We start from the raw sequence: 23,494 nt of genomic DNA, 5'->3' as shown, positions 1-23,494 counted from the left end.
GGCTGGGTGGGTGAAGGTGCAGTTGGGTTGGGTGGGATGGTGGGTGGGTGAAGGTGCAGTTGGGTGGCTGGGTGGGTGAAGGTGCAGTTGGGTGGCTGGGTGGGTTGGTGGCTGGGTGAAGATGCTGTTGGGTTGGGTGGGTTGGTGGGTGGGTGAAGGTGCTGTTGGTTGGTGGGTGGGTTAAGGTGCAGTTGGGTGGCTGGGTGGGTTGGTGGCTGGGTGAAGGTGCAGTTGGGTGGCTGGGTGGGTGAAGATGCTATTGGGTTGGGTGGGTTGGTGGCTGGGTGGGTGAAGGTGCTGTTGGTTGGTGGGTGGGTGGCTGAAGGTGACGCTGTTGAGGGGGCTGGACGTGGTGCCGCTAGGTGGGTGGATGCTCATGGGGATGCATGGACAGATGTGGGTGCTAGAGGGGGCTCCCCCCAGGTCTGACACACACCGTGACACTCCTCTCCATGTGACTCCCGCAGGTGCCCCCGGAGCTGGTGGGTTGGTGGGTGGGTGGGTGGGTGAAGGTGCAGTTGGGTGGCTGGGTGGGTGAAGGTGAAGCTGTTGAGTGGGGGGCTGGATGGGTTGGTGGGTGGGTGAAGCTGCTGTTGGGCTGGGTGGGTGAAGGTGCAGTTGGGTGGCTGGGTGGGTTGGTGGGTGGGTGAAGATGCAGTTGGGTGGCTGGGTGCGTTGGTGGGTGGGTGAAGGTGCTGTTGGTTGGTGGGTGGGTGAAGGTGCTGTTGGGTTGGGTGGGTTGGTGGGTGGGTGGGTGAAGGTGCTGTTGGGTGGGTGGGTGGCTGGGTGAAGGTGCTGTTGGGTGGCTGGGTGGGTGAAGGTGCAGTTGGGTTGGGTGGGATGGTGGGTGGGTGAAGGTGCAGTTGGGTTGGGTGGGTGGGTGAAGGTGCAGTTGGGTGTCTGGGTGGGTTAAGGTGCAGTTGGGTGGCTGGGTGGGTTGGTGGGTGGGTGAAGATGCTGTTGGGTGGCTGGGTGGGTGAAGATGCTATTGGGTTGGGTGGGTGGGTTGGTGGCTGGGTGAAGATGCTGTTGGGTTGGGTGGGTTGGTGGGTGGGTGAAGATGCTGTTGGGTTGGGTGGGTTGGTGGGTGGGTGAAGGTGCTGTTGGTTGGTGGGTGGGTTAAGGTGCAGTTGGGTGGCTGGGTTGGTGGCTGGGTGAAGGTGCTGTTGGGTTGGGTGGGTTGGTGGGTGGGTGAAGGTGCTGTTGGTTGGTGGGTGGGTTAAGGTGCAGTTGGGTGGCTGGGTGTGTTGGTGGCTGGGTGAAGGTGCAGTTGGGTGGCTGGGTGGGTGAAGATGCTATTGGGTTGGGTGGGTTGGTGGCTGGGTGGGTGAAGGTGCTGTTGGTTGGTGGGTGGGTGGCTGAAGGTGACGCTGTTGAGGGTGCTGGACGGGGTGCCGCTAGGTGGGTGGATGCTCATGGGGATGCATGGACAGATGTGGGTGCTAGAGGGGGCTCCCCCCAGGTCTGACACACACCCTGACACTCCTCTCCATGTGACTCCCGCAGGTGCCCCCGGAGCTGGTGGGTGGGTGGGTGGGTGAAGGTGCAGTTGGGTGGCTGGGTGGGTTGGTGGGTGGGTGGGTGGGTGAAGGTGCAGTTGGGTGGCTGGGTGGGTGAAGGTGAAGCTGTTGAGTGGGGGGCTGGATGGGTTGGTGGGTGGGTGAAGCTGCTGTTGGGCTGGGTGGGTGAAGGTGCAGTTGGGTGGCTGGGTGGGTTGGTGGGTGGGTGAAGATGCTGTTGGGTTGGGTGGGTTGGTGGGTGGGTGAAGGTGCAGTTGGGTGGCTGGGTGGGTGAAGGTGCAGTTGGGTGGCTGGGTGGGTTGGTGGGTGGGTGAAGATGCTGTTGGGTTGGGTGGGTTGGTGGGTGGGTGAAGGTGCTGTTGGTTGGTGGCTGGGTGAAGGTGCAGTTGGATGGCTGGGTGGGTGAAGATGCTATTGGGTTGGGTGGGTTGGTGGCTGGGTGGGTGAAGGTGCTGTTGGTTGGTGGGTGGGTGGCTGAAGGTGACGCTGTTGAGGGGGCTGGACGGGGTGCCGCTAGGTGGGTGGATGCTCATGGGAATGCATGGACAGATGTGGGTGCTAGAGGGGGCTCCCCCAGGTCTGACACACACCCTGACACTCCTCTCCATGTGACTCCCGCAGGTGCCCCCGGAGCTGGTGGGTTGGTGGGTGGGTGGGTGGGTGAAGGTGCAGTTGGGTGGCTGGGTGGGTGAAGGTGAAGCTGTTGAGTGGGGGGCTGGATGGGTTGGTGGGTGGGTGAAGCTGCTGTTGGGCTCGGTGGGTGAAGGTGCAGTTGGGTGGCTGGGTGGGTTGGTGGGTGGGTGAAGATGCTGTTGGGTTGGGTGGGTGGGTTGGTGGGTGGGTGGGTGAAGGGCAGTTGGGTGGCTGGGTGGGTTGGTGGGTGTGTGAAGGTGCTGTTGGTTGGTGGGTGGATGAAGGTGCAGTTGGGTGGCTGGGTGGGTTGGTGGATGGGTGAAGATGCTGTTGGGTTGGGTGGGTTGGTGGGTGGGTGAAGGTGCTGTTGGTTGGTGGGGGGGTGAAGGTGCTGTTGGGTTGGGTGGGTTGGTGGGTGGGTGAAGGTGCTGTTGGGTGGGTGGGTGGCTGGGTGAAGGTGCAGTTGGGTTGGGTGGGATGGTGGGTGGGTGAAGGTGCAGTTGGGTTGGGTGGGTGGGTGAAGGTGCAGTTGGGTGGCTGGGTGGGTGAGGGTGCAGTTGGGTGGCTGGGTGGGTTGGTGGGTGGGTGACGATGCTGTTGGGTTGGGTGGTTTGGTGGGTGGGTGAAGGTGCTGTTGGTTGGTGGGTGGGTGAAGGTGCTGTTGGGTGGGTGGGTTGGTGGCTGGGTGAAGGTGCTGTTGGGTTGGGTGGGTTGGTGGCTGGGTGAAGGCGCTGTTGGTTTGTGGGTGGGTTAAGGTGCAGTTGGGTGGCTGGGTGGGTTGGTGGCTGGGTGAAGGTGCAGTTGGGTGGCTGGGTGGGTGAAGGTGCTGTTGGTTGGTGGGTGGGTGGCTGAAGGTGACGCTGTTGAGGGGGTTGGACGGGGTGCCGCTAGGTGGGTGGATGCTCATGGGGATGCATGGACAGATGTGGGTGCTAGAGGGGGCTCCCCCCAGGTCTGACACACACCCTGACACCTCTCCATGTGACTCCCGCAGGTGCCCCCGGAGCTGGTGGGTTGGTGGGTGGGTGGGTGGGTGAAGGTGCAGTTGGGTGGCTGGGTGGGTGAAGGTGAAGCTGTTGAGTGGGGGGCTGGATGGGTTGGTGGGTGGGTGAAGCTGCTGTTGGGCTGGGTGGGTGGGTTGGTGGGTGGGTGAAGGTGCAGTTGGGTGGCTGGGTGGGTTGGTGAGTGGGTGGGTGGGTGAAGGTGCAGTTGGGTGGCTGGGTGGATGAAGGTGAAGCTGTTGAGTGGGGGGCTGGATGGGTTGGTGGGTGGGTGAAGCTGCTGTTGGGCTGAGTGGGTGGGTTGGTGGGTGGGTGAAGGTGCAGTTGGGTGGCTGGGTGGGTTGGTGGGTGGGTGAAGGTGCTGTTGGTTGGTGGGTGGGTGAAGGTGCAGTTGGGTGGCTGGGTGGGTTGGTGGATGGGTGAAGATGCTGTTGGGTTGGGTGGGTTGGTGGGTGGGTGAAGGTGCTTTTGGTTGGTGGGTGGGTGAAGGTGCTGTTGGGTTGGGTGGGTTGGTGGATGAGTGGGTGAAGTTGCTGTTGGGTGGCTGGGTGGGTGAAGGTGCAGTTGGGTTGGGTGGGATGGTGGGTGGGTGAAGGTGCAGTTGGGTGGCTGGGTGGGTGAAGGTGCAGTTGGGTGGCTGGGTGGGTGAAGGTGCAGTTGGGTTGGGTGGGATGGTGGGTGGGTGAAGGTGCAGTTGGGTGGCTGGGTGGGTGAAGGTGCAGTTGGGTGGCTGGGTGAAGATGCTGTTGGGTTGGGTGGGTTGGTGGGTGGGTGAAGGTGCTGTTAGTTGTTGGGTGGGTTAAGGTGCAGTTGGGTGGCTGGGTGGGTTGGTGGGTGGGTGAAGATGCTGTTGGGTTGGGTGGGTTGGTGGGTGGGTGAAGGTGCTGTTGGTTGGTGGGTGGGTGAAGGTGCTGTTGGGTGGGTGGGTTGGTGGCTGGGTGAAGGTGCTGTTGGGTTGGGTGGGTTGGTGGGTGGGTGAAGGTGCAGTTGGGTGGCTGGGTGGGTTGGTGAGTGGGTGGGTGGGTGAAGGTGCAGTTGGGTGGCTGGGTGGGTGAAGGTGAAGCTGTTGAGTGGGGGGCTGGATGGGTTGGTGGGTGGGTGAAGCTGCTGTTGGGCTGGGTGGGTGGGTTGGTGGGTGGGTGAAGGTGCAGTTGGGTGGCTGGGTGGGTTGGTGGGTGGGTGAAGGTGCTGTTGGTTGGTGGGTGGGTTGGTGGATGGGTGAAGATGCTGTTGGGTTGGGTGGGTTGGTGGGTGGGTGAAGGTGCTGTTGGTTGGTGGGTGGGTGAAGGTGCTGTTGGGTGGGTGGGTTGGTGGCTGGGTGAAGGTGCTGTTGGGTTGGGTGGGTTGGTGGGTGGGTGAAGGTGCTGTTGGTTGGTGGGTGGGTAAAGGTGCAGTTGGGTGGCTGGGTGGGTGAAGGTGCAGTTGGGTTGGGTGGGTGTGTGGGTTGGTGGCTGGGTGGGTGAAGGTTCAGCTGGGTGGGTGGGTGGGTGAAGATGCTGTTGGGTGGCTGGGTGGGTGAAGGTGCTGTTGGGTTGGGTGGGTGGGTGGGTGGGTGAAGGTGCTGTTGGGTGGCTGGGTGGCTGAAGGTGACGCTGTTGAGGGGGCTGGACGGGGTGCCGCTAGGTGGGTGGATGCTCATGGGGATGCATGGACAGATGTGGGTGCTAGAGGGGGCTCCCCCCAGGTCTGACACACACACTGACACTCCTCTCCATGTGAGTCCCCCAGGTGCCCCCGGAGCGGCGGGGGGCAGGCTGCTGCCCAGCTCTGACCAGGGTCCCCCCATACTGACCGGCCCAGCTTGGTCCATGGATTGGCCGTTTGGCCGCGCTCTGCTCGCTGGCCACGGCTGCTAGGGGGGACCCGGCTTCGGAGGATGGAGACCCCGACACAGAGCAGGCGCTGACCGGTGAGTGAGGGAAGGGGTGTGACTGCCGGGGGAGAGCGCCTCCTGCCCAGCCCCCCACCCTGCGCCCCCCAGCACCCAGCCCTGACTGCCTGGGGAGAGCGCCCCCTGCCCAGCCCCCCACCCTGCGCCCCCAGCACCGGGCCCCCCAGCACCCAGCCCTGACTGCCTGGGGAGAGCGCCCCCTGCCCAGCCCCCCACCCTGCCCCCCCCAGCACCCAGCCCTGACTGCCGGGGGAGAGCGCCCCCTGCCCAGCCCCCCACCCTGCCCCCCCCAGCCCCCGGCCCCCCACTGCCCAGCCCCCTCCCTCACTCCTTCCTCTGCTCCTGTGCAGGCTTCCCCATCCGCCCCGCCCCAGCGCCAGGCCCGGCTCCCTCCCGCCGCCATGGGTGAGCTGGCGAACAGCGCGCTGGATTTCTACCCCAGGAGCCAGCGGCGGGCGCTGAACCATGCGGGCGGCCTGGGCTGCACCCTGCCCGAGCTGCGGGGCCTCATGGAGCTGCGCGGGGCTGAGGCCTTGCAGAAGATCCAGGATGGCTACAGCGACATCAGTGGGCTCTGCCGCCGGCTCAAAACTTCCCCGACTGAAGGTACTGGCTCCTCTGTCCATGGTGTGGGGGAGAACCCAGGCGTCCGGGCTCCCAGCCCCCCCTGCTCCCATCCCAGAGCTGGGAGAGAACCCAGGCGTCCGGGCTCCCAGCCCTCCCCTGTTCTAACCACCAGCCCCCACTCCCCTCCCAGAGCCGGGAGAGAACCCAGGAGTCCGGGCTCCCAGCACCCCCCCTGCTCCCATCCCAGAGCTGGGAGAGAACCCAGGAGTCCGGGCTCCCAGCCCCCCCTGCTCCCATCCCAGAGCTGGGAGAGAACCCAGGAGTCCGGGCTCCCAGCCCCCCCTGCTCCCATCCCAGAGCTGGGAGAGAACCCAGGAGTCCGGGCTCCCAGCCCCCCGTGCTCCCATCCCAGAGCTGGGAGAGAACCCAGGAGTCCTGGCTCCCAGCCCCCCCTGTTCTAACCCCCAGTCCCCTCCCAGAGCTCGGGAGAGAACCCAGGAGCATGGGTGGCGAGTGATATGGGCCCGTAGTGCCTGTGCTCCACCAATATTCAGGAACGTGGGACTGGCTCCACCAATATTTGGGCTGATATTTTCAGAGCCATCCCATCCATAGGATGGACCAGGGCACCCTCCCCAGGCCATGAACTTTGGGGGGGCCCCGTGCTTCAGGGGGACGCGGGGTACCTGGCGCCTGCAGCAGTGAGCGTCCCTGCTCCGCCTCCGCCCCCACTCCACCCCTTCCCACCCCTGTTCCACCCCCACCCTACCTTTCCCCACCCCTGCTCTGACCCCTCCCCGTCCCATTCCACCGCCTTACGCCTCCTCCCCCACCATGGCAGGATCCAGCAGGATGGAGCAGAGCGGGCTGGGGCCGGGGCCGGGGCCGGGGCCGGGGCCGGGGCGCTCACTGCAGCCAGCGCCAGGCCCTCGGCTAAGCCGCCAGGCTGCCCTGGACCCTGCGTCGCCCTGAAGCATGGCACCCCCCTCCCCCCAAAGCACGGGGCCTGGGGACGTTACCCTGATCCATCCTATGGACCGGACAGCTCTGCTTGGACCCATTCTGGGCACCACCAAAAATTATATAAACCTGGCGCCCATGGACCCAGGAGTCCGGGCTCCCAGCCCCCCCCGTTCTAACCACCAGCCCCCACTGCCCTCCCAGAGCCGGGAGAGAACCCAGGAGTCCGGGCTCCCAGCCCACCCTGCTCCCATCCCGGAGCCAGGAGGGAACCCAGGAGTCCTGGCTCCCAGCCCCCCCTGTTCTAACCCCCAGTCCCCTCCCAGAGCTCGGGAGAGAACCCAGGCGTCCGGGCTCCCAGCCCCCTGCTCTAACCATCAGCCCTCACCCCCCTCCCAGAGCCGGGGACGGAGCTGGGGGAGGCTGGCCCGGGGGGGCGGAGCTGGCGGGGGCGAGGACGGAGCCGGGGGGGCGGAGCTGGCCGAGGGGGCGGGGACGGAGCCTGGGAGGGGGCTGGCCGGGGGGGCGGGGCTGGCCGGCGGGGGGGGGGGTCTCCGAGCAGAGCTGCAGCGTCGGCTCCTGCGCCGGGTTCCCCTTGACTCGCCCTTCAGGCTGCGGCAGAGCCGAGCCGGGCCGGGCCGGGCCGGGGGGGCGGCAGGACCCCCCCCTGCCCGGAGCTCAGCGACCTGCCCCACACCCCCCCCCCCCCGTGACCCTCCTGCAGCACAGCCCCCCCCGAGCCTGGTCCCGCCTGCCAGGGGAGAGCGCCCCCCGCCCAGGACGCCTGGGTTCTCTGCCCGGCTGCAGGGGGGCTGGGAGTCAGGACTCCTGGGTTCGCTCTGTGACATCTGTGCCTTGCTCTGCAGAGGCAGCCCCAGTGCCCCTGTGTGGTTCATTGATTTTAAAGGGGGGCAGGGGCGGGGGAGGAGGTCCAGCTGCCCAAGACAGGATCCGACCCCCTGGGCGATCAAAGGCCCCCGGTGGCCATGCCCCCCCCCCCCGCCTGCTCTCACCTGCCAGCTCGTTAAATATTTAAAATGTCACCAGGCCCAGGGACCATCTGAAAATTCTCCACAGCACTGACCTGGCTCTGTGACCCGCAGAGAAATACACCACAGTCCTGGCTCCCAGCCCCCCTTGCTCTAACCACTGGTCCCCACTCCCCTCCCAGAACCAGGGAGAGACCCAGGAGTCCTGGCTCCCAGCCCCTCCTGCTCTAACCATCAGCCCCCACTGCCCTCCCAGAGCCGGGGAGAGAACCCAGGAGTCCTGGCTCCCAGCCCCCTGCTCTAACCACCACCCCCCACTCCCCTCCCAGAACCGGGGAGAGAACCCAGGAGTCCTGGCTCCCAGCCCCCCCTGCTCTAACCCACCGGCCCCCACTCCCCTCCCAGAGTGGGGGAGAACCCAGGAGTCCTGGCTCCCAGGCCCCCCTGCTCTAACCACCAGCCCCCGCTCCCCTCCCAGAGCCAGGAGAGAACCCAGGAGTCCTGGCTCCCCGCCCCCCCTGCTCTAACCCACCAGCCCCCACTCCCCTCCCAGAGTGGGGGAGAGAACCCAGGAGTCCTGGCTCCCAGCCCCCCCTGCTCTGACCCCCCAGCCCCCGCTCCCCTCCCAGAACCAGGGAGAGAACCCAGGAGTCCTGGCTCCCAGCCACCGTGCTCTAACCACCAGCCCCCACTCCCCTCCCAGAGCTGGGGAGAGAACCCAGGAGTCCTGGCTCCCAGCCCCCTGCTCTAACCACCAGCCCCCACTCCCCTCCCAGAGCCGGGAGAGAACCCAGGAGTCCTGGCTCCCAGCCCCCTGCTCTAACCACCAGCCCCCACTCCCCTCCCAGAGCTGGGAGAGAACCCAGGAGTCCTGGCTCCCAGCCCCCTGCTCTGACCCCCCAGCCCCCACTCCCCTCCCAGAGCTGGGAGAGAACCCAGGAGTCCTGGCTCCACCTTCATCTCCCCTCTCTCTGGCCCTGCTCAGGCCTGTCGGACAACGCGGCCGACCTGGAGAAGCGGCGGCAGATCTACGGCCAGAACTTCATCCCGCCCAAGCAGCCCAAGACCTTCCTGCAGCTGGTGTGGGAGGCTCTGCAGGACGTGACGCTGATCATCCTGGAGATCGCGGCCATCATCTCCCTGGGTCTCTCCTTCTACGCCCCCCCGGGAGAGGAGAGCGAAGGTCAGTCCTGGCCTGGGGCGTCCCCCCCCCCCCAAGATGGGGCGAGGCCGCCTCCATGGAGCCAGATCCCAGGGACAGCAGCTTGGTGTGGGGAAGGAAGGAGGCGGGTGGGGGGCGTTTTCCACACCTGGGAGGTAGCTCAGGTGTGGTTGGGTCACGGGGCTGCAAGGTGGGATAAGGGAGACATGACTGTTCCTCTGGTGCTCTGTCCGTCCGTCTGGCACCCCTCCATCCGTCCGTCCGCTACGCCTCCATCCGTCCGTCTGGCACGCCTCCATCGGTCCGTCCGCTATGCCTCCATCCGTCCGTCCATCCACGCGCTGCTCCGTCCGTCCATCCGTCCGCTACGCCTCCATCCGTCCGTCTGGCACGCCTCCATCGGTCCGTCCGCTATGCCTCCATCCGTCCGTCCATCCACGCGCTGCTCCGTCCGTCCATCCGTCCGCTACGCCTCCATCCGTCCGTCTGGCACGCCTCCATCGGTCCGTCCGCTACGCCTCCATCCGTCCGTCCATCCACCCGCTGCTCCGTCCGTCCATCTGTCCGCTACGCCTCCATCCGTCCGTCTGGCACGCCTCCATCGGTCCGTCCGCTGACCTACCCGTCCACCCGCTGCCCCGTCCGTCCGTCTGGCACGCCTCCATCCGTCCGTCCGCTACGCCTCCGTCCGTCCGTCCACTGACCTACCCGTCCACCCGCTGCCCCGTCCGTCCGTCCGTCCGCTACGCCTCCGTCCGTCCGTCCACTGACCTACCCGTCCACCCGCTGCCCCATCCATCCGTCCAGCCGCTGACCCATCCATCTGTCTGTCTGGCACGCCTCCATCCGTCTGCTACATCTCCATCCGTCCATCCATCCACCCACTGCTCCGTCCGTCCACCTGCTGCTCCGTCCATCCGTCCGCTACGCCTCCATCCGTCCGTCCGCTACGCCTCCATCCGTCCGTCCATCCACCCGCTGCTCCGTCCGTCCGCTACGCCTCCATCCGTCCGTCCATCCACCCGCTGCTCCGTCCGTCCGTCCACTACGCCTCCATCCGTCCGTCCACTGACCTACCCGTCAACCCACTGCCCCATCCGTCCGTCCAGCCACTGACCTATCCATCTGTCTGTCCGGCACGCCTCCATCCGTCTGCTACATCTCCATCCATCCGGCCGTCCACCCACTGCTCCGTCTGGCCGTCCACCCGCTGCCCCGTCTGTCCGTCCAGCCGCTGACCCATCCATTTGTCTGTCCGGCATGCCTCCATCCGTCTGCTACATCTCCATCCGTCCATCCATCCACCCGCTGCTCCGTCCGTCCACCCGCTGCCCCATCTGTCCGTCCAGCCGCTGACCCGTCCAGCCGCTATGCCTCCATCCGTCCATCCACTGACCTACCCGTCCAGTCGCTGACCCATCCGTCCGTCTGTCCGGCATGCCTCCATCCGTCCGCTACATCTCCATCCGTCCATCCATCCACCCGCTGCTCCGTCCGTCCACCCGCTGCCCCGTCCGTCCGTCCAGCCGCTAACCCGTCCAGCCGCTATGCCTCCATCCGTCCATCCACTGACCTACCCGTCCAGTCGCTGACCCATCCGTCCGTCTGTCCGGCATGCCTCCATCCGTCCGCTACATCTCCATCCGTCCATCCATCCACCTGCTGCTCCGTCCATCCGTCCGCTACACCTCCATCCGTCCATCCACTGACCTACCCGTCAACCCACTGCCCCATCCATCCGTCCAGCCACTGACCCGTCCGTCCGCTACGCCTCCATCCGTCCATCCACTGACCTACCCATCAACCCACTGCCCCATCCGTCCGTCCAGCCACTGACCCATCCATCTGTCTGTCTGGCACGCCTCCATCCGTCTGCTACATCTCCATCCGTCTGGCCGTCCACCCACTGCTCCGTCTGGCCGTCCACCCGCTGACCCGTCCATCCATCCGTCCGCTATGCCTCCATCCATCCGTCCAGTGACCTACCCGTCCACCTGCTGCTCCATCCAGCTGTCCACCTGCTGACCCATCCATCCGTCCATCTGGTATGCCTCCATCCATCCATCCTCTGATCTATTTGTCCACCCGCTGCTCCATCTGTCCGTCCACCTCCTGGTCCGTCCATCCGCTATGCCTCCATCCGTCCGTCCGTCCGTCCATCCAACCATTGACCCATCTGTCCATCCACTGACCCACCCATCCATCCACTGGTCCGTCTGTCCATCAATCCGCTACTCCATCCATCTGTCCATCCACTGACCCACCCATCCAGCCAGCCGCTGACCCATCCATCCGTCCAGCCCGGTCCATCTACTACTCCTCCATCCATCTGGTCGGCCACTGATCCGTCTGGCTGGCCGTCTGCTGACCCATCCATCTATCTGTCTGCTCCTCCATCAATTAGTCCATCCGCATGGACGCCAACTTATATGGGCTCGTGGAGCTAAAGCCCCAGGAATATTCACAATCAGGGGCTCTGCTCCACCAATATTTGGAGCTAGGTTTCGCCCCTTTAAATCCCAGCCACAGCCGGGAGTCAGAGGGCTCTGGGCTGCCGGCAGCAGCGGGGAGCCCAGAGCCTTTTAAATCCCAGTCGCGGCCGGGAATCAGAGGGCTCTGGACTGCCTGCAAGCGCGGGGAGCCCAGAGCCCTTTAAATCTCAGCCGCGGCTGGGAATCAGAGGGCTCTGGGCTGCCCACTGCGGCGGGGAGCCCAGAGCCCTTTAAATCTCAGCCGCGGCTGCTGGGATTTAAAGGGCTCAGGGCTCCCCGCGGCTGCCAGCAGCTCAGAGCCCTTTGAATCCCAGCCCCTGGCCGCTGATTGCCCCCTCCCCAGACCCCTGCCCCAACTGCCCCCCAGGACCCCCACCCCCTATCTAAGCACCACTGGTCCTTGTCCCCCAATTACCCACTCCCGAGACAACTGCCCCTAACTGCCCCTTGGGACCCCAGCCCCTATCTAAGCCTCCCTACTCCTTGTCCCCAACTGCCCCCTCCTGAGACCCCACCCAACTTCCCCCCAGGACCCCACCCCCTACCTGTCCCCTGATAAACCCCCTGGACTCCCATGCCTATCCAATTGCTGCCTGTCCCCTGACTGCCCCTCCGAACCTCTGCCCCATCCAACCCCCCCTGCTCCTTGTCCCTTGACTGGCCCCTGGAACCCCCTACCCCTTCTCCAACCTTGTAATCTTGTGGCACTGACGCGTTGTAGCTTCATTTTATATCGGCTTACAGGGCGGGAGTGGGGGGGGGGCACCATCATTTTGGGCCCCACCAAAAATTATACAAACCTGCCGCCTATGTCCATCCGTTCATCTGCTGATCCATCCATCCGTCTGCTGATCCATCCGTCCATCCAACCACTGTCCTGTTCATCCAACCACTCCTCCATCCATCCGTCCGTCCGTCTGTCTACTGACACACCTGTCCGTCTGCTGATCCGTCTGTCCATCCAACTGCTGACATGTTCATCCAACCACTCCACCATCCATCCATCCGTCCGATCATCTAGTGACCTACCTGTCTGTCCGCTGACCCATCCATCCGTCCGTCCGATCACCCATCCGTCCACTGATCCATCCGTCTGTCCATCCACTGACCTGTCCATCCGTCCGTCCATCCACTGACCCACCCGTCCATCTGCTGATCTATCCGTCCATCCAACCACTGACCCATCGATCCGTCCATCTGTCCGTCCACTGACCCACCCGTCCATCCGCTGACCCATCCATCCATACGGCTAGCCGCTAATCCATCCGTCTGGGCAGCGGTCCACCCACCTATCCAGCCACCCATCCATCCCCTGCCCCGTCCCTGTGCTCACCCATCAGCCCACCCACTGCAGACCCTTCCCACCCCTGGCTGGGGGCTCCCCACCCTAATGCCACCTGGCCTGCGGGGGGAGGGAAGCAGGACCATGGGGACGACTTCCTCCTCCACTGTCCCTGTCTGTCAGCCTCAATGCATGTTCCCTTTCCTTGGCTCTGGCCTGACCTCCCACTCCTCCTTCCTGTCCCATTCTCTCTCTCTCTCCTGCTCTGCCGTGGTCCCTGCCCCGTGGTGCGGCGCAGCCTGTGGGAACCTGGCCTCGGGCGCGGAGGACGAGGGCGAGTCGGAGGCCGGCTGGATTGAGGGGGCGGCCATCCTGCTCTCCGTCATCTGCGTGGTGCTGGTCACGGCCTTCAACGACTGGAGCAAGGAGAAGCAGTTCCGGGGACTGCAGAGCCGCATCGAGCAGGAGCAGAAATTCGCCGTCGTCCGCAACGGGCAGCAGATCCAGATCCCCGTGGCCGAGCTGGTGGTGGGAGACATCGCCCAGATCAAATACGGTGAGTGTGCCCGACGCCGGGCTCGGGGGGTGATCCAGCGCAGCCCAGAGGCCAGGGCAGAGGGGCTCGTGGGACTGATCATGGAAGGAATAGATTGCATGTGGCGCTGATCCCAGCCGGCCTGATGCTGGGGCAGATGGCCATGGCGGTGTGATCCGAGATGGGGTTGTGGGGCATGTGGGTGCCATCTGGGCTATGCAGGTTCCATGTAGGGGGGCAGATCCAGGGAGGCCCGACACCAGGGCAGAGGAGCTCACAGGTCCCATGTGGGCCATTCTCTCCCCTTGGCCAGGCGACCTGCTCCCTGCTGATGGGATTCTGATCCAGGGGAACGACCTGAAGATTGATGAGAGCTCCCTGACCGGGGAATCGGACCATGTGCGGAAATCCGTGGAGAAAGATCCCATGCTGCTCTCAGGTGGGTGTGTGTGTGGGGCGATCTCCCCCGGCAGTCCATGCTGGGCGCTATGGGGTGCTGCGCTATGGGGCGGGGGGTGCTCTCCCCAGGCAGTCCATGTGGGTGCTGGGGGGCGCTGCGCCATGGGGAGGGGGGCTCTATGGGGGGCGCTCTCCCCCGGCAGTCCATGCTGGGCGCTATGGGGCGCTGCGCCATGGGGCGGGGGGTCAGTGGGGGGCGCTCTCCCCTGGCAGTCCATGCTGGGCGCTATGGGGCGCTGCGCCATGGGGCAGGGGGGCTCTATGGGGGGCGCTCTCCCCCGGCAGTCCATGCTGGGCGCTATGGGGCGCTGCGCCATGGGGCGGGGGGCTCTATGGGAGGGCGCTCTCCCCCGGCAGTCCATGCTGGGCGCTATGGGGCGCTGCGCCATGGGGCGGGGGGCTCTATGGGAGGGCGCTCTCCCCCGGCAGTCCATGCTGGGCGCTATGGGGCGCTGCGCCATGGGGAGGGGGCCTCTATGGGGGGCGCTCTCCCCCGGCAGTCCATGCTGGGCGCTATGGGGCGCTGCGCTATGGGGCGGGGGGCTGTATGGGGGGCGCTCTCCCCCGGCAGTACATGCTGGGCGCTATGGGGCGCTGCGCTATGGGGCGGGGGGTCTGTGGGGGGCGCTCTCCCCCGGGAGTCCATGCTGGGCGCTATGGGGCGCTGCGCCATGGGGCGGGGGGTCAGTGGGGGGCGCTCTCCCCTGGCAGTACATGCTGGGCGCTATGGGGCGCTGCGCTATGGGGCGGGGGGCTGTATGGGGGGTGCTCTCCCCCGGCAGTCCATGCTGGGCGCTATGGGGCGCTGCGCCATGGGCGGGGGGCTATATGGGGGGCGCTCTCCCCCGGCAGTACATGCTGGGCGCTATGGGGCGCTGCGCGATGGGGCGGGGGGTCTGTGGGGGGCGCTCTCCCCCGGCAGTCCATGCTGGGCGCTATGGGGCGCTGCGCCATGGGGCGGGGGGTCAGTGGGGGGCGCTCTCCCCTGGCAGTCCATGCTGGGCGCTATGGGGCGCTGTGCTATGGGGCGGGGGGCTGTATGGGGGGTGCTCTCCCCCGGCAGTACATGCTGGGCGCTATGGGGCGCTGCGCCATGGGGCGGGGGACTCTATGGGGGGTGCTCTCCCCCGGCAGTCCATGCTGGGCGCTATGGGGCGCTGCGCCATGGGCGGGGGGCTATATGGGGGGCGCTCTCCCCCGGCAGTCCATGCTGGGCGCTATGGGGCGCTGCGCTATGGGGTGGGGTGTCAGTGGGGGGCGCTCTCCCCCGGCAGTCCATGCTGGGCGCTATGGGGCGCTGCGCCATGGGGCGGGGGGCTGTATGGGGGGTGCTCTCCCCCGGCAGTCCATGCTGGGCGCTATGGGGCGCTGCGCTATGGGGCAGGGGGCTCTATGGGGGGCGCTCTCCCCCGACAGTCCATGCTGGGCGCTATGGGGCGCTGCGCCATGGGGCGGGGGGTCAGTGGGGGGCGCTCTCCCCCGGCAGTCCATGCTGGGCGCTATGGGGTGCTGTGCTATGGGGCGGGGGGTCAGTGGGGGGCGCTCTCCCCCGGCAGCCGGCGACTCTGCCGCAGAGCCGTGAATGGAACCCAGGTGTCCTGCGTGACGGCCCGAGCGCGCGTCGCTTCCTGTTCACTCGGCCTCTGCTGTCCCAGGCACCCACGTCATGGAGGGCTCGGGGCGCATGGTCGTCACGGCCGTCGGGGTGAACTCCCAGACTGGGATCATCTTCACCTTGCTGGGAGCCAGTGGGGAGGAAGAGGAGAAGAAGGAGAAGAAAGGTGAGGGGCCTTTTTGGTCTTCCCTGGGCTCGGGCTCAGTGTCCATGATCGTCTCCTCCTGAGCTGGTTCTACCAGCTCCTGCTGCGCCGTGGGCAAGGTCTCCGCCATGTCGTGCCTGGCGCAGGCTCCGTCCGCTCCCGATGGCACCTCCTGGCGTGTGGACTCAACGTTGCTCATGGAGACTCTGCCCCAGCTTGTGTGACATTTGAGTCTGCACCAGCCCACGTTGGCTGCATGAGTTTGGTGTTGCCAGCGACGGTCCATGTGGACTCAAAGCCTTTTCCTTGGGCAGAGCCTGTTGCCCCAGCTCCAGCCCACGCTGGCTTAGTGTCCCGCCGCTTTGGCTCGATGGTGCTGGCCTTAGCCTCACGGGCTTTCATTGTCCGTTCAAGGTGCCTCTTCTGGATGCCCTGACAGCAGCTACATCCACAGTCCTAGCAATAGACTCCAACCCAACTGCAAACTGCACCCGACAACCGCACTAAACAGCCGTCTGCCAAGCAGAGCTCTGCCAGTCCGACCCCCCTTCCACTCCCCGCTGTGGCCTCTGAAGCCCAAGGCTCCGGTGGTGAAGAGCTCTGACACAACACCCGTCCAGACGGACACCCTCATGTATTGACTCCCCGTCAGTTCACATTGACCATCCCAATCCCCAGCCTGTGTTCACTCCACATAATCAATGTGCGTTAGCACGGCCCCAGATTGCAATGGGGGCAGGGCCGGGTGCTGAGCTCAGCTCCCCCGGGGCCAATCCGGAGTCACCCCAGATTGCAATGGGGGCAGGACCAGGTTCTGAGCTCAGCTCCCCCAGGGCCAATCCGGAGTCACCCCAGATTGCAATGGGGGCAGGGCCGGGTGCTGAGCTCAGCTCCCCTGGGGCCAATCCGGAGTCACCCCAGATTGCAATGGGGGCAGGGCCGGGTGCTGAGCTCAGCTCCCCTGGTGTTAATCCAGAGTCACCCCAGATTGCAATGGGGGCAGGGCCGGGTGCTGAGCTCAGCTCCCCCGGGGCCAATCTGGAGTCACCCCAGATTGCAATGGGGGCAGGGCCGGGTGCTGAGCTCAGCTCCCCTGGTGTCAATCCAGAGTCACCCCTGATTGCAATGGGGGCAGGGCCTGGTGCTGAGCTCAGCTCCCCTGGGGCCAATCTGGAGTCACCTCAGATTGCAATGGGGGCAGGGCCGGGTGTTGAGCTCAGCTCCCCTGGTGTCAATCCAGAGTCATCCCTGATTGCAATGGGGGCAGGGCCGGGTGCTGAGCTCAGCTCCCCTGGTGTCAATCCAGAGTCACCCCTGATTGCAATGGGGGCAGGGCCTGGTGCTGAGCTCAGCTCCCCTGGGGCCAATCTGGAGTCACCTCAGATTGCAATGGGGGCAGGGCCGGGTGCTGAGCTCAGCTCCCCTGGTGTTAATCCAGAGTCACCCCTGATTGCAATGGGGGCAGGGCCGGGTGCTGAGCTCAGCTCCCCTGGTGTTAATCCAGAGTCACCTCAGATTGCAATGGGGGCAGGGCTGGGTTCTGAGCTCAGCTCTCCTGGGGCCAATCTGGAGTCACCTCAGATTGCAATGGGGGCAGGGCCGGGTGCTGAGCTCAGCTCCCCTGGTGTTAATCCAGAGTCACCCCTGATTGCAATGGGGGCAGGGCCGGGTGCTGAGCTCAGCTCCCCTGGTGTTAATCCAGAGTCACCCCTGATTGCATTGGGGGCAGGGCTGGGTTCTGAGCTCAGCTCCCCCGGGGCCAATCCGGAGTCACCCCAGATTGCAATGGGGGCTGCGCTGGCTGCTGAGCTCAGTTGCCCGGTGTCAATCCAGAGTCACTCCTGATTTACAATGGGGGCAGGGCCGGGTTCTGATTTCCACTTCCCTGGAGTCCCACCCGAGATTCCGCCCCAGCACAGAGCGGAGACGGACGGACGGACGTGGACACACAGGGCAGGGCTCATCCGCTCCAGCAGGGGCGGCAGGGACACCCCGGGGAACCCTCAGTTCTAAGCGGCGCTGGGGGGACCCTGCTATCTCCCCGAACTCAGAGCTCCAGCGCTGCCTGCCCCCCCCCCGGACAGGAGTCCCCCCCCCCCAGCGCCGGCTTCTCGTGGGCTCCAGTGTCTGTTGCTCCATCGTCTGTGTTGTCCCGTCCGTCTGTCTGGGCTCAAGTGTCCTGTCTCTGTCGCCCCTTTTCTGCTGTAGGGAAGCCCCAGGACGGTGTGGTGGAGAATATCCAGAACAAAGGTAACGGGCCAGGGGGCCCCGGGGCCGGCTGGGGTCTCAGGCTGGGGGGGTGGGGGAGGACTTGAACTGGGACGCTCTGCACGTTCACAGTCTGGTTGGGAGCCAGGACTCCTGGGTTCTCTCCGCGGCTCCGGGAGAGGAGTGGGGGCTGGTGGTTACAGCGGGGGGGCTGGGAGCCAGGACGCCTGGGTTCTCTCCCCGGCTCTGGGAGGGGAGTGGGGGCTGGTGGGGGCTGGGAGCCAGGACGCCTGGGTTCTCTCCCCGGCTCTGGGAGAGGAGTGGGGGCTGGTGGTTACAGCGGGGGGGCGGGGAGCCAGGACGCCTGGGTTCTCTCCCGGCTTGGGGAGGGGAGTGGGGGCTGGTGGTTACAGCGGGGGGGCGGGGAGCCAGGACTCCTGGGTTCTCTCCCCGGCTCTGGGAGAGGAGTGGGGGCTGGTGGTTAAAGCGGGGGGCGGGGAGCCAGGACTCCTGGGTTCTCTCCCGGCTTGGGGAGGGGAGTGGGGGCTGGTGGTTACAGCGGGGGGGCGGGGAGCCAGGACTCCTGGGTTCTCTCCCGGCTCTGGGAGAGGAGTGGGGGCGGGGAGCCAGGACTCCTGGGTTCTCTCCCGGCTCTGGGAGCGGGTGAGGCGAACCCCCCTCCTCTCCCGCTTTGGTGGGGCATTGAGCTGGTTCCCTCCCTGTGCGCAGCCAGGCAGCAGCACGGCGCGGTGGCCATGGAGATGCAGCCGCTGAAGAGCGCGGAGGGCGGCGAGCTGGAGGATCGGGAGAAGAAGAGGAGCAGCGCGCCCAAGAAAGAGAAATCGGTGCTGCAGGGCAAGCTCACCAAGCTGGCTGTGCAGATCGGGAAAGCAGGTGCTGAGCCCTCCGTGCTGGGCACCCCCCCCCCCGGCCCAGGGCGGGACTGGCCGGCTCGGGGGGGCGGGAATGGGGCAGGGGCCTGTCCCCTCTGGGGGGCGCCGGCTCCCATCTGGCCCCAGGGTGGGGGCTGGCTGGTTTGGGGGGTGGGGAATGGGGCAGGGGCCTGTCCCCTCTGGGGGGCGCCGGCTCCCATCTGGCTCCAGGGCAGGGCTGGCTGGTTCGGGGGGCGGGGAAGGGGGCAGGGGCCTGTCCCCTCCGGGGGGGCCAGCTGTGATCTGGGGCTGGACCCTCTCCCCCCCACTAACCCCTCCCCCGCCCCCGGGCAGGTCTGGTGATGTCGGCCATCACCGTGATCATCCTGGTGCTGTACTTCGTGATCCAGACCTTCGTGCTGGACGGGCGGGTGTGGCTGGCCGAGTGCACCCCCGTCTATGTCCAGTACTTCGTCAAGTTCTTCATCATCGGCGTCACCGTGCTGGTGGTGGCCGTGCCCGAAGGGCTGCCCTTGGCCGTCACCATCTCCTTGGCCTACTCCGTCAAGGTGAGGGGGCGACGGGGCGGGGGGCGGCCTCGTGGGCTTGTGTCTGTGCACCTGGCACTGCCGCCCTCTCGGGTGGCGCCCACTGACGGACTGGTGCTGCCACATTTGCTTGGGTCCATCCATAGATGGGCGCCGCCATGTTGGCTTGTGCCCATTGACCCATGGGCGCCGCCATGTGCCTGTCCACCTCATCCATCCATGGGCACCATTTTGGCTTTTCTCATTGGTGCGGCCATATTGATTTGTATCCATCCATTGTTGGGCAGCACGTTGGCTTGCGTCCATCCACTGATGGACGTCATTTGGGATTATACCCATCCGTGCACTGGCGCGGCCCTGTTGGGTTGTGCCCGTCCATCGCTGGTGCTGAAGGATGCAGCCGGCAGATGTAGCCGGGCTGTTGTGGGGTGGCGGGCACAGGAGCAGACAGAAGGAAGGGGGCGTGGGGAGGGGAGCCCAGAGAGTTCCAGGAGAGAGGGATCCCGAGGTTTGCCCCATGGGGGTCGCTCCGGGTCTGTGTCACAGCGCCCCCGTGGGCACCGGGAACGTGGTACACGGGGACTCTGTGCCGGGAGAGTGCCCCCTAGTGGGCACAGCTGAAACCGGCTCCCTCCCCATAATGAGAGCACATTGGAGAGCCCCCGGTGTCTCCGGTTGGCTCCCGGCGTCGGGGTCAGGTCTGAGGCTGACGCGGGGGTGGGGGGGTCCTCTCTGCCCTTCAGAAAATGATGAAGGACAATAACCTGGTGCGGCACCTGGACGCCTGCGAAACCATGGGCAACGCCACAGCCATCTGCTCCGACAAGACGGGCACCCTCACCACCAACCGCATGACGGTCGTGCAGGCCTACCTGGGCGACACCCACTACCGCCAGACGCCCGACCCCGGCAGCCTGACGCCCCGCATCCTCGACCTGCTGGTGCACGCCATCGCCATCAACAGTGCCTACACCACCAAGATACTAGTGAGTGGGGGCCCTGCGAGCCCCCTGCCCCCCCGTCTCTCTGGGGTGCCCCCGAACCTCCCACCCCAAGCCTCCCAATCCATCTTCCCCTGGTGCCCTCCGAACCTCCCCCGGGGCCTCCCCGAAGGGGGATTCAGCAGAGCTGGGAGGCTGGAGGGGGGACCTCAGCTGGGTGAGTCTCAGGGTGGCTGGAGGGTGAACGTGGGGGGGCTGGGGAGGGCGGAGCTGGGGGGCCGTGAGGGGGATGCGGCGGAGCTGGGCGGCTGGAGAGGGCGGAGCTGGGGGGCCGGGAGGGGGACACGGAAGGGCCGGGGGGAACCCGCAGTCCTGACGCCCGTTGCCCCGCAGCCTCCAGAGAAAGACGGGGGGAACGTGGTGGAGCTGGGGGGCCAGGAGGGGAACACAGTGGAGCTGGGTACCTGGGGGAACGCGGAGGAGCTGGGGGGCCGGGGAGGGCGGAGCTGGGGAGCCGGGAGGGGGACGCGGCGGAGCTGGGGGGCCGGGGAGGGCGGAGCTGGGGGGCCGGGAGGGGGACGCGGCGGAGCTGGGGGGCTGGGAGGTCGGAGCTGGGGGGCCGGGAGGGGGACACGGCGGAGCTGGGGGGCCGGGAGGGGGACGCGGTGGAGCTGGGGGGCCGGGGAGGGCGGAGCTGGGGGGCCGGGAGGGGGACGCGGCGGAGCCGGGGGGCCGGGAGGGGAACACAGTGGAGCTCGGTACCCGGGGGAACACGGAGGAGGTGCTGGGGGGCTGCGGGGAATGCGGAGGAGCTGGGGGGCTGGGAGGGCGGAGCTGGGGGGCGGGGAGGGGGACGCGGAGGAGCTGGGGGGCCGGGAGGGAGGAGCTGGGGGGCCGGCAGGGGGACGCGCAGGAGCTGGGGGGCCGGGAGGGCGGAGCTGGGGGGCCGGGAGGGGGACACGGAGGAGCTGGGGGGCCGGGAGGGCGGAGCTGGGGCGCCGGGAGGGGGACGTGGAGGAGCTGGGGGGCTGGGAGGGCGGAGCTGGGGGGCCGGGAGGGGGACACGGTGGAGCTGGGGGGCCAGGAGAGGAACACGGAGGAGCTGGGGGGCCGGGAGGGAGGAGCTGGGGGGCCGGGAGGGGGACGTGGAGGAGCTGGGGGGCCGGGAGGGCGGAGCTGGGGGGCTGGGAGGGGGACGCGGAGGAGCTGGGGGGCCGGGAGGGGGAAGCGCAGGAGCTGGGGGGCCGGGAGGGCGGAGCTGGGGGGCCGGGAGGAGCTGGTGGGCTGGGAGGGAGGATCTCGGGGGCCGGGAGGGGGATGTGGAGGAGCTGGGGGGCCGGGAGGGCGGAGCTGGGGGGCCGGGAGGGGGACGTGGAGGAGCTGGGGGGCCGGGAGGGCGGAGCTGGGGGGCCGGGAGGGGGACGTGGAGGAGCTGGGGGGCGGGGAGGGAGGAGCTGGGGGGCCGGGAGGGGGACGCAGAGGAGCTGGGGGGCCAGGAGGGGAACACGGAGAAGCTGGGGGGCCGGGAGGGAGGAGCTGGGGGGCCGGGAGGGGGACACGGAGGAGCTGGGGGGCCGGGAGGGCGGAGCGGGGGGGCCGGGAGGGGGAGGCGGCGGTGCTGGGGGGCTGGGAGGGGGACGCGGAGGAGCTGGGGGGGCCGGGAGGGGGACGCGGCGGAGCTGGGGGGCCGGGAGGGGAACGCGGAGGAGCTGGGGGGCCGGGAGGGGGACGCGGCGGAGCTGGGGGGCCAGGAGGGGAACACGGAGGAGCTGGGGGGCCGGGAGGGGGTAGACGGAGGAGCTGGGGAGCCGGGAGGGCGGAGCGGGGGGGCGGGGCGGGGGACGTGGAGGAGCTGGGGGGCCGGGAGGGAGGAGCTGGGGGGCCGGGAGGGGGACGTGGAGGAGCTGGGGGGCCGGGAGGGAGGAGCTGGGGGGCCGGGAGGGGGACGCGGAGGAGCTGGGGGGCCAGGAGGGGAACACGGAGGAGCTGGGGGGCCGGGAGGGGGACGTGGAGGAGCTGGGGGGCCGGGAGGGCGGAGCTGGGGGGCCTGGAGGGGGACGTGGAGGAGCTGGGGGGCCGGGAGGGCAGAGCTGGGGGGCAGGGAGGGGGACGAAGGGGAGCTGGGGGGCCAGGAGGGGACCCAGGAGGAGCTGGGGGGCCGGGAGGGCGGAGCTGGGGGGCCGGGAGGGGGACGTGGAGGAGCTGGGGGGCCAGGAGGGGAACAAGGAGGAGCATGGGGGCCGGGAGGGCGGAGCTGGGGGGCTGGGAGTGGAACGAGGAGGAGCTGGGGGGCCGGGAGGGCGGAGCTGGGGGGCCGGGGAGGGGACGCGGCGGAGCTGGGGGGGCCGGGGAGGGGACGCGGAGGAGCTGGGGGGCCGGGAGGGAGGAGCTGGGGGGCTGGGAGGGGGACGCGGCGGAGCTGGGGGGCCGGGAGGGGGAACACGGAGGAGCTGGGGGGCCGGGAGGGCGGAGCTGGGGGGCTGGGAGGGGGACGTGGAGGAGCTGGGGGGCCGGGAGGGAGGAGCTGGGGGGCCGGGAGGGGGACGTGGAGGAGCTGGGGGGCCGGGAGGGAGGAGCTGGGGGGCCGGGGGGGGGACCAGGAGGAGCTGGGGGGCCGGGAGGGGCACACGGAGGAGCTGGGGGGCCGGGAGGGGGACGGGGAGGAGCTGGGGGGCCGGAGGGCGGAGCTGGGGGCCGGGAGGGGGACGTGGAGGAGCTGGGGGGCCGGGAGGGTGGAGCTGGGGGGCCGGGAGGGGGACGCGTGGGAGCTGGGGGGCCAGGAGGGGAACACGGAGGAGCTGGGGGGCCGGGAGGGCGGAGCTGGGGGGCCGGGAGGGGGACGTGGAGGAGCTGGGGGGCCAGGAGGGGAACACGGAGGAGCTGGGGGGCCGGGAGGGAGGAGCTGGGGGGCTGGGAGGGGAACATGGAGGAGCTGGGGGGCCGGGAGGGCGGAGCGGGGGGGCGGGGAGGGGGACGCGGCGGAGCTGGGGGGCCGGGAGGGGGACGCGGAGGAGCTGGGGGGCCGGGAGGGAGGAGCTGGGGGGCTGGGAGGGGGACGCGGAGGAGCTGGGGGGCCAGGAGGGGAACACAGAGGAGCTGGGGCGACGGGAGGGAGGAGCTGGGGGGCCGGGAGGGGAACACGGAGGAGCTGGGGGGCCGGGAGGGGGACGGGGAGGAGCTGGGGGGCCGGGAGGGCGGAGCTGGGGGGCCGGGAGGGGCACACGGAGGAGCTGGGGGGCCGGGAGGGCGGAGCTGGGGGGCCGGGAGGGGGACGTGGAGGAGCTGGGGAGCCGGGAGGGCGGAGCTGGGGGGCCGGGAGGGGGACGCGGCGGAGCTGGGGGGCCGGGAGGGGGACGTGGAGGAGCTGGGGAGCCGGGAGGGCGGAGCTGGGGGGCCGGGAGGGGGACGCGGAGGAGCTGGGGGGCCGGGAGGGGGACGTGGAGGAGCTGGGGGGCCGGGAGGGCGGAGCTGGGGGGCCGGGAGGGGGACGTGGAGGAGCTGGGGGGCCGGGAGGGGGACGTGGAGGAGCTGGGCGGCCGTGAGGGCGCCGGTGAGGAGCGGGGTGGGCGGGAGGGAGGAGCTGAGGGGCCGGGAGGGGGACGCGGTGGAGCTGGGGGGCCGGGAGGGAGGAGCTGGGGGGCCGGGAGGGGGACGTGGAGGAGCTGGGGGGCCGG

At 68.1% G+C, this 23,494-nt stretch overlaps 1 protein-coding gene across 2 annotated transcripts in view; it reads left to right on the top strand.

Annotated features, from left to right (window-relative positions):
- Nucleotides 1-23,494, top strand: part of LOC123357305 (plasma membrane calcium-transporting ATPase 3) — a 53,318-nt gene that overhangs the window by 12,106 nt on the left and 17,718 nt on the right. For both annotated transcript variants that reach the window (XM_045000587.1, XM_045000586.1), the window contains exons 2-11: nucleotides 4,883-5,063; nucleotides 5,396-5,651; nucleotides 8,547-8,744; nucleotides 12,796-13,053; nucleotides 13,346-13,471; nucleotides 15,147-15,272; nucleotides 17,460-17,501; nucleotides 18,189-18,353; nucleotides 18,686-18,900; nucleotides 19,623-19,865. In XM_045000587.1, coding sequence (XP_044856522.1) covers nucleotides 5,447-5,651; nucleotides 8,547-8,744; nucleotides 12,796-13,053; nucleotides 13,346-13,471; nucleotides 15,147-15,272; nucleotides 17,460-17,501; nucleotides 18,189-18,353; nucleotides 18,686-18,900; nucleotides 19,623-19,865 — 1,578 coding nt within the window. In that variant the 5' untranslated portion in view covers nucleotides 4,883-5,063; nucleotides 5,396-5,446. The remainder of the gene's footprint in view (nucleotides 1-4,882; nucleotides 5,064-5,395; nucleotides 5,652-8,546; nucleotides 8,745-12,795; nucleotides 13,054-13,345; nucleotides 13,472-15,146; nucleotides 15,273-17,459; nucleotides 17,502-18,188; nucleotides 18,354-18,685; nucleotides 18,901-19,622; nucleotides 19,866-23,494) is intronic.

The sequence above is a fragment of the Mauremys mutica genome, unplaced genomic scaffold, assembly GCF_020497125.1.
Source record: "Mauremys mutica isolate MM-2020 ecotype Southern unplaced genomic scaffold, ASM2049712v1 000503F_np12_obj, whole genome shotgun sequence".
NCBI classification, from domain to species: domain Eukaryota; kingdom Metazoa; phylum Chordata; order Testudines; family Geoemydidae; genus Mauremys; species Mauremys mutica.
Note: the sequence above shows the minus strand (reverse complement) of the source record. Positions and strands in the feature narration are given on the sequence as shown.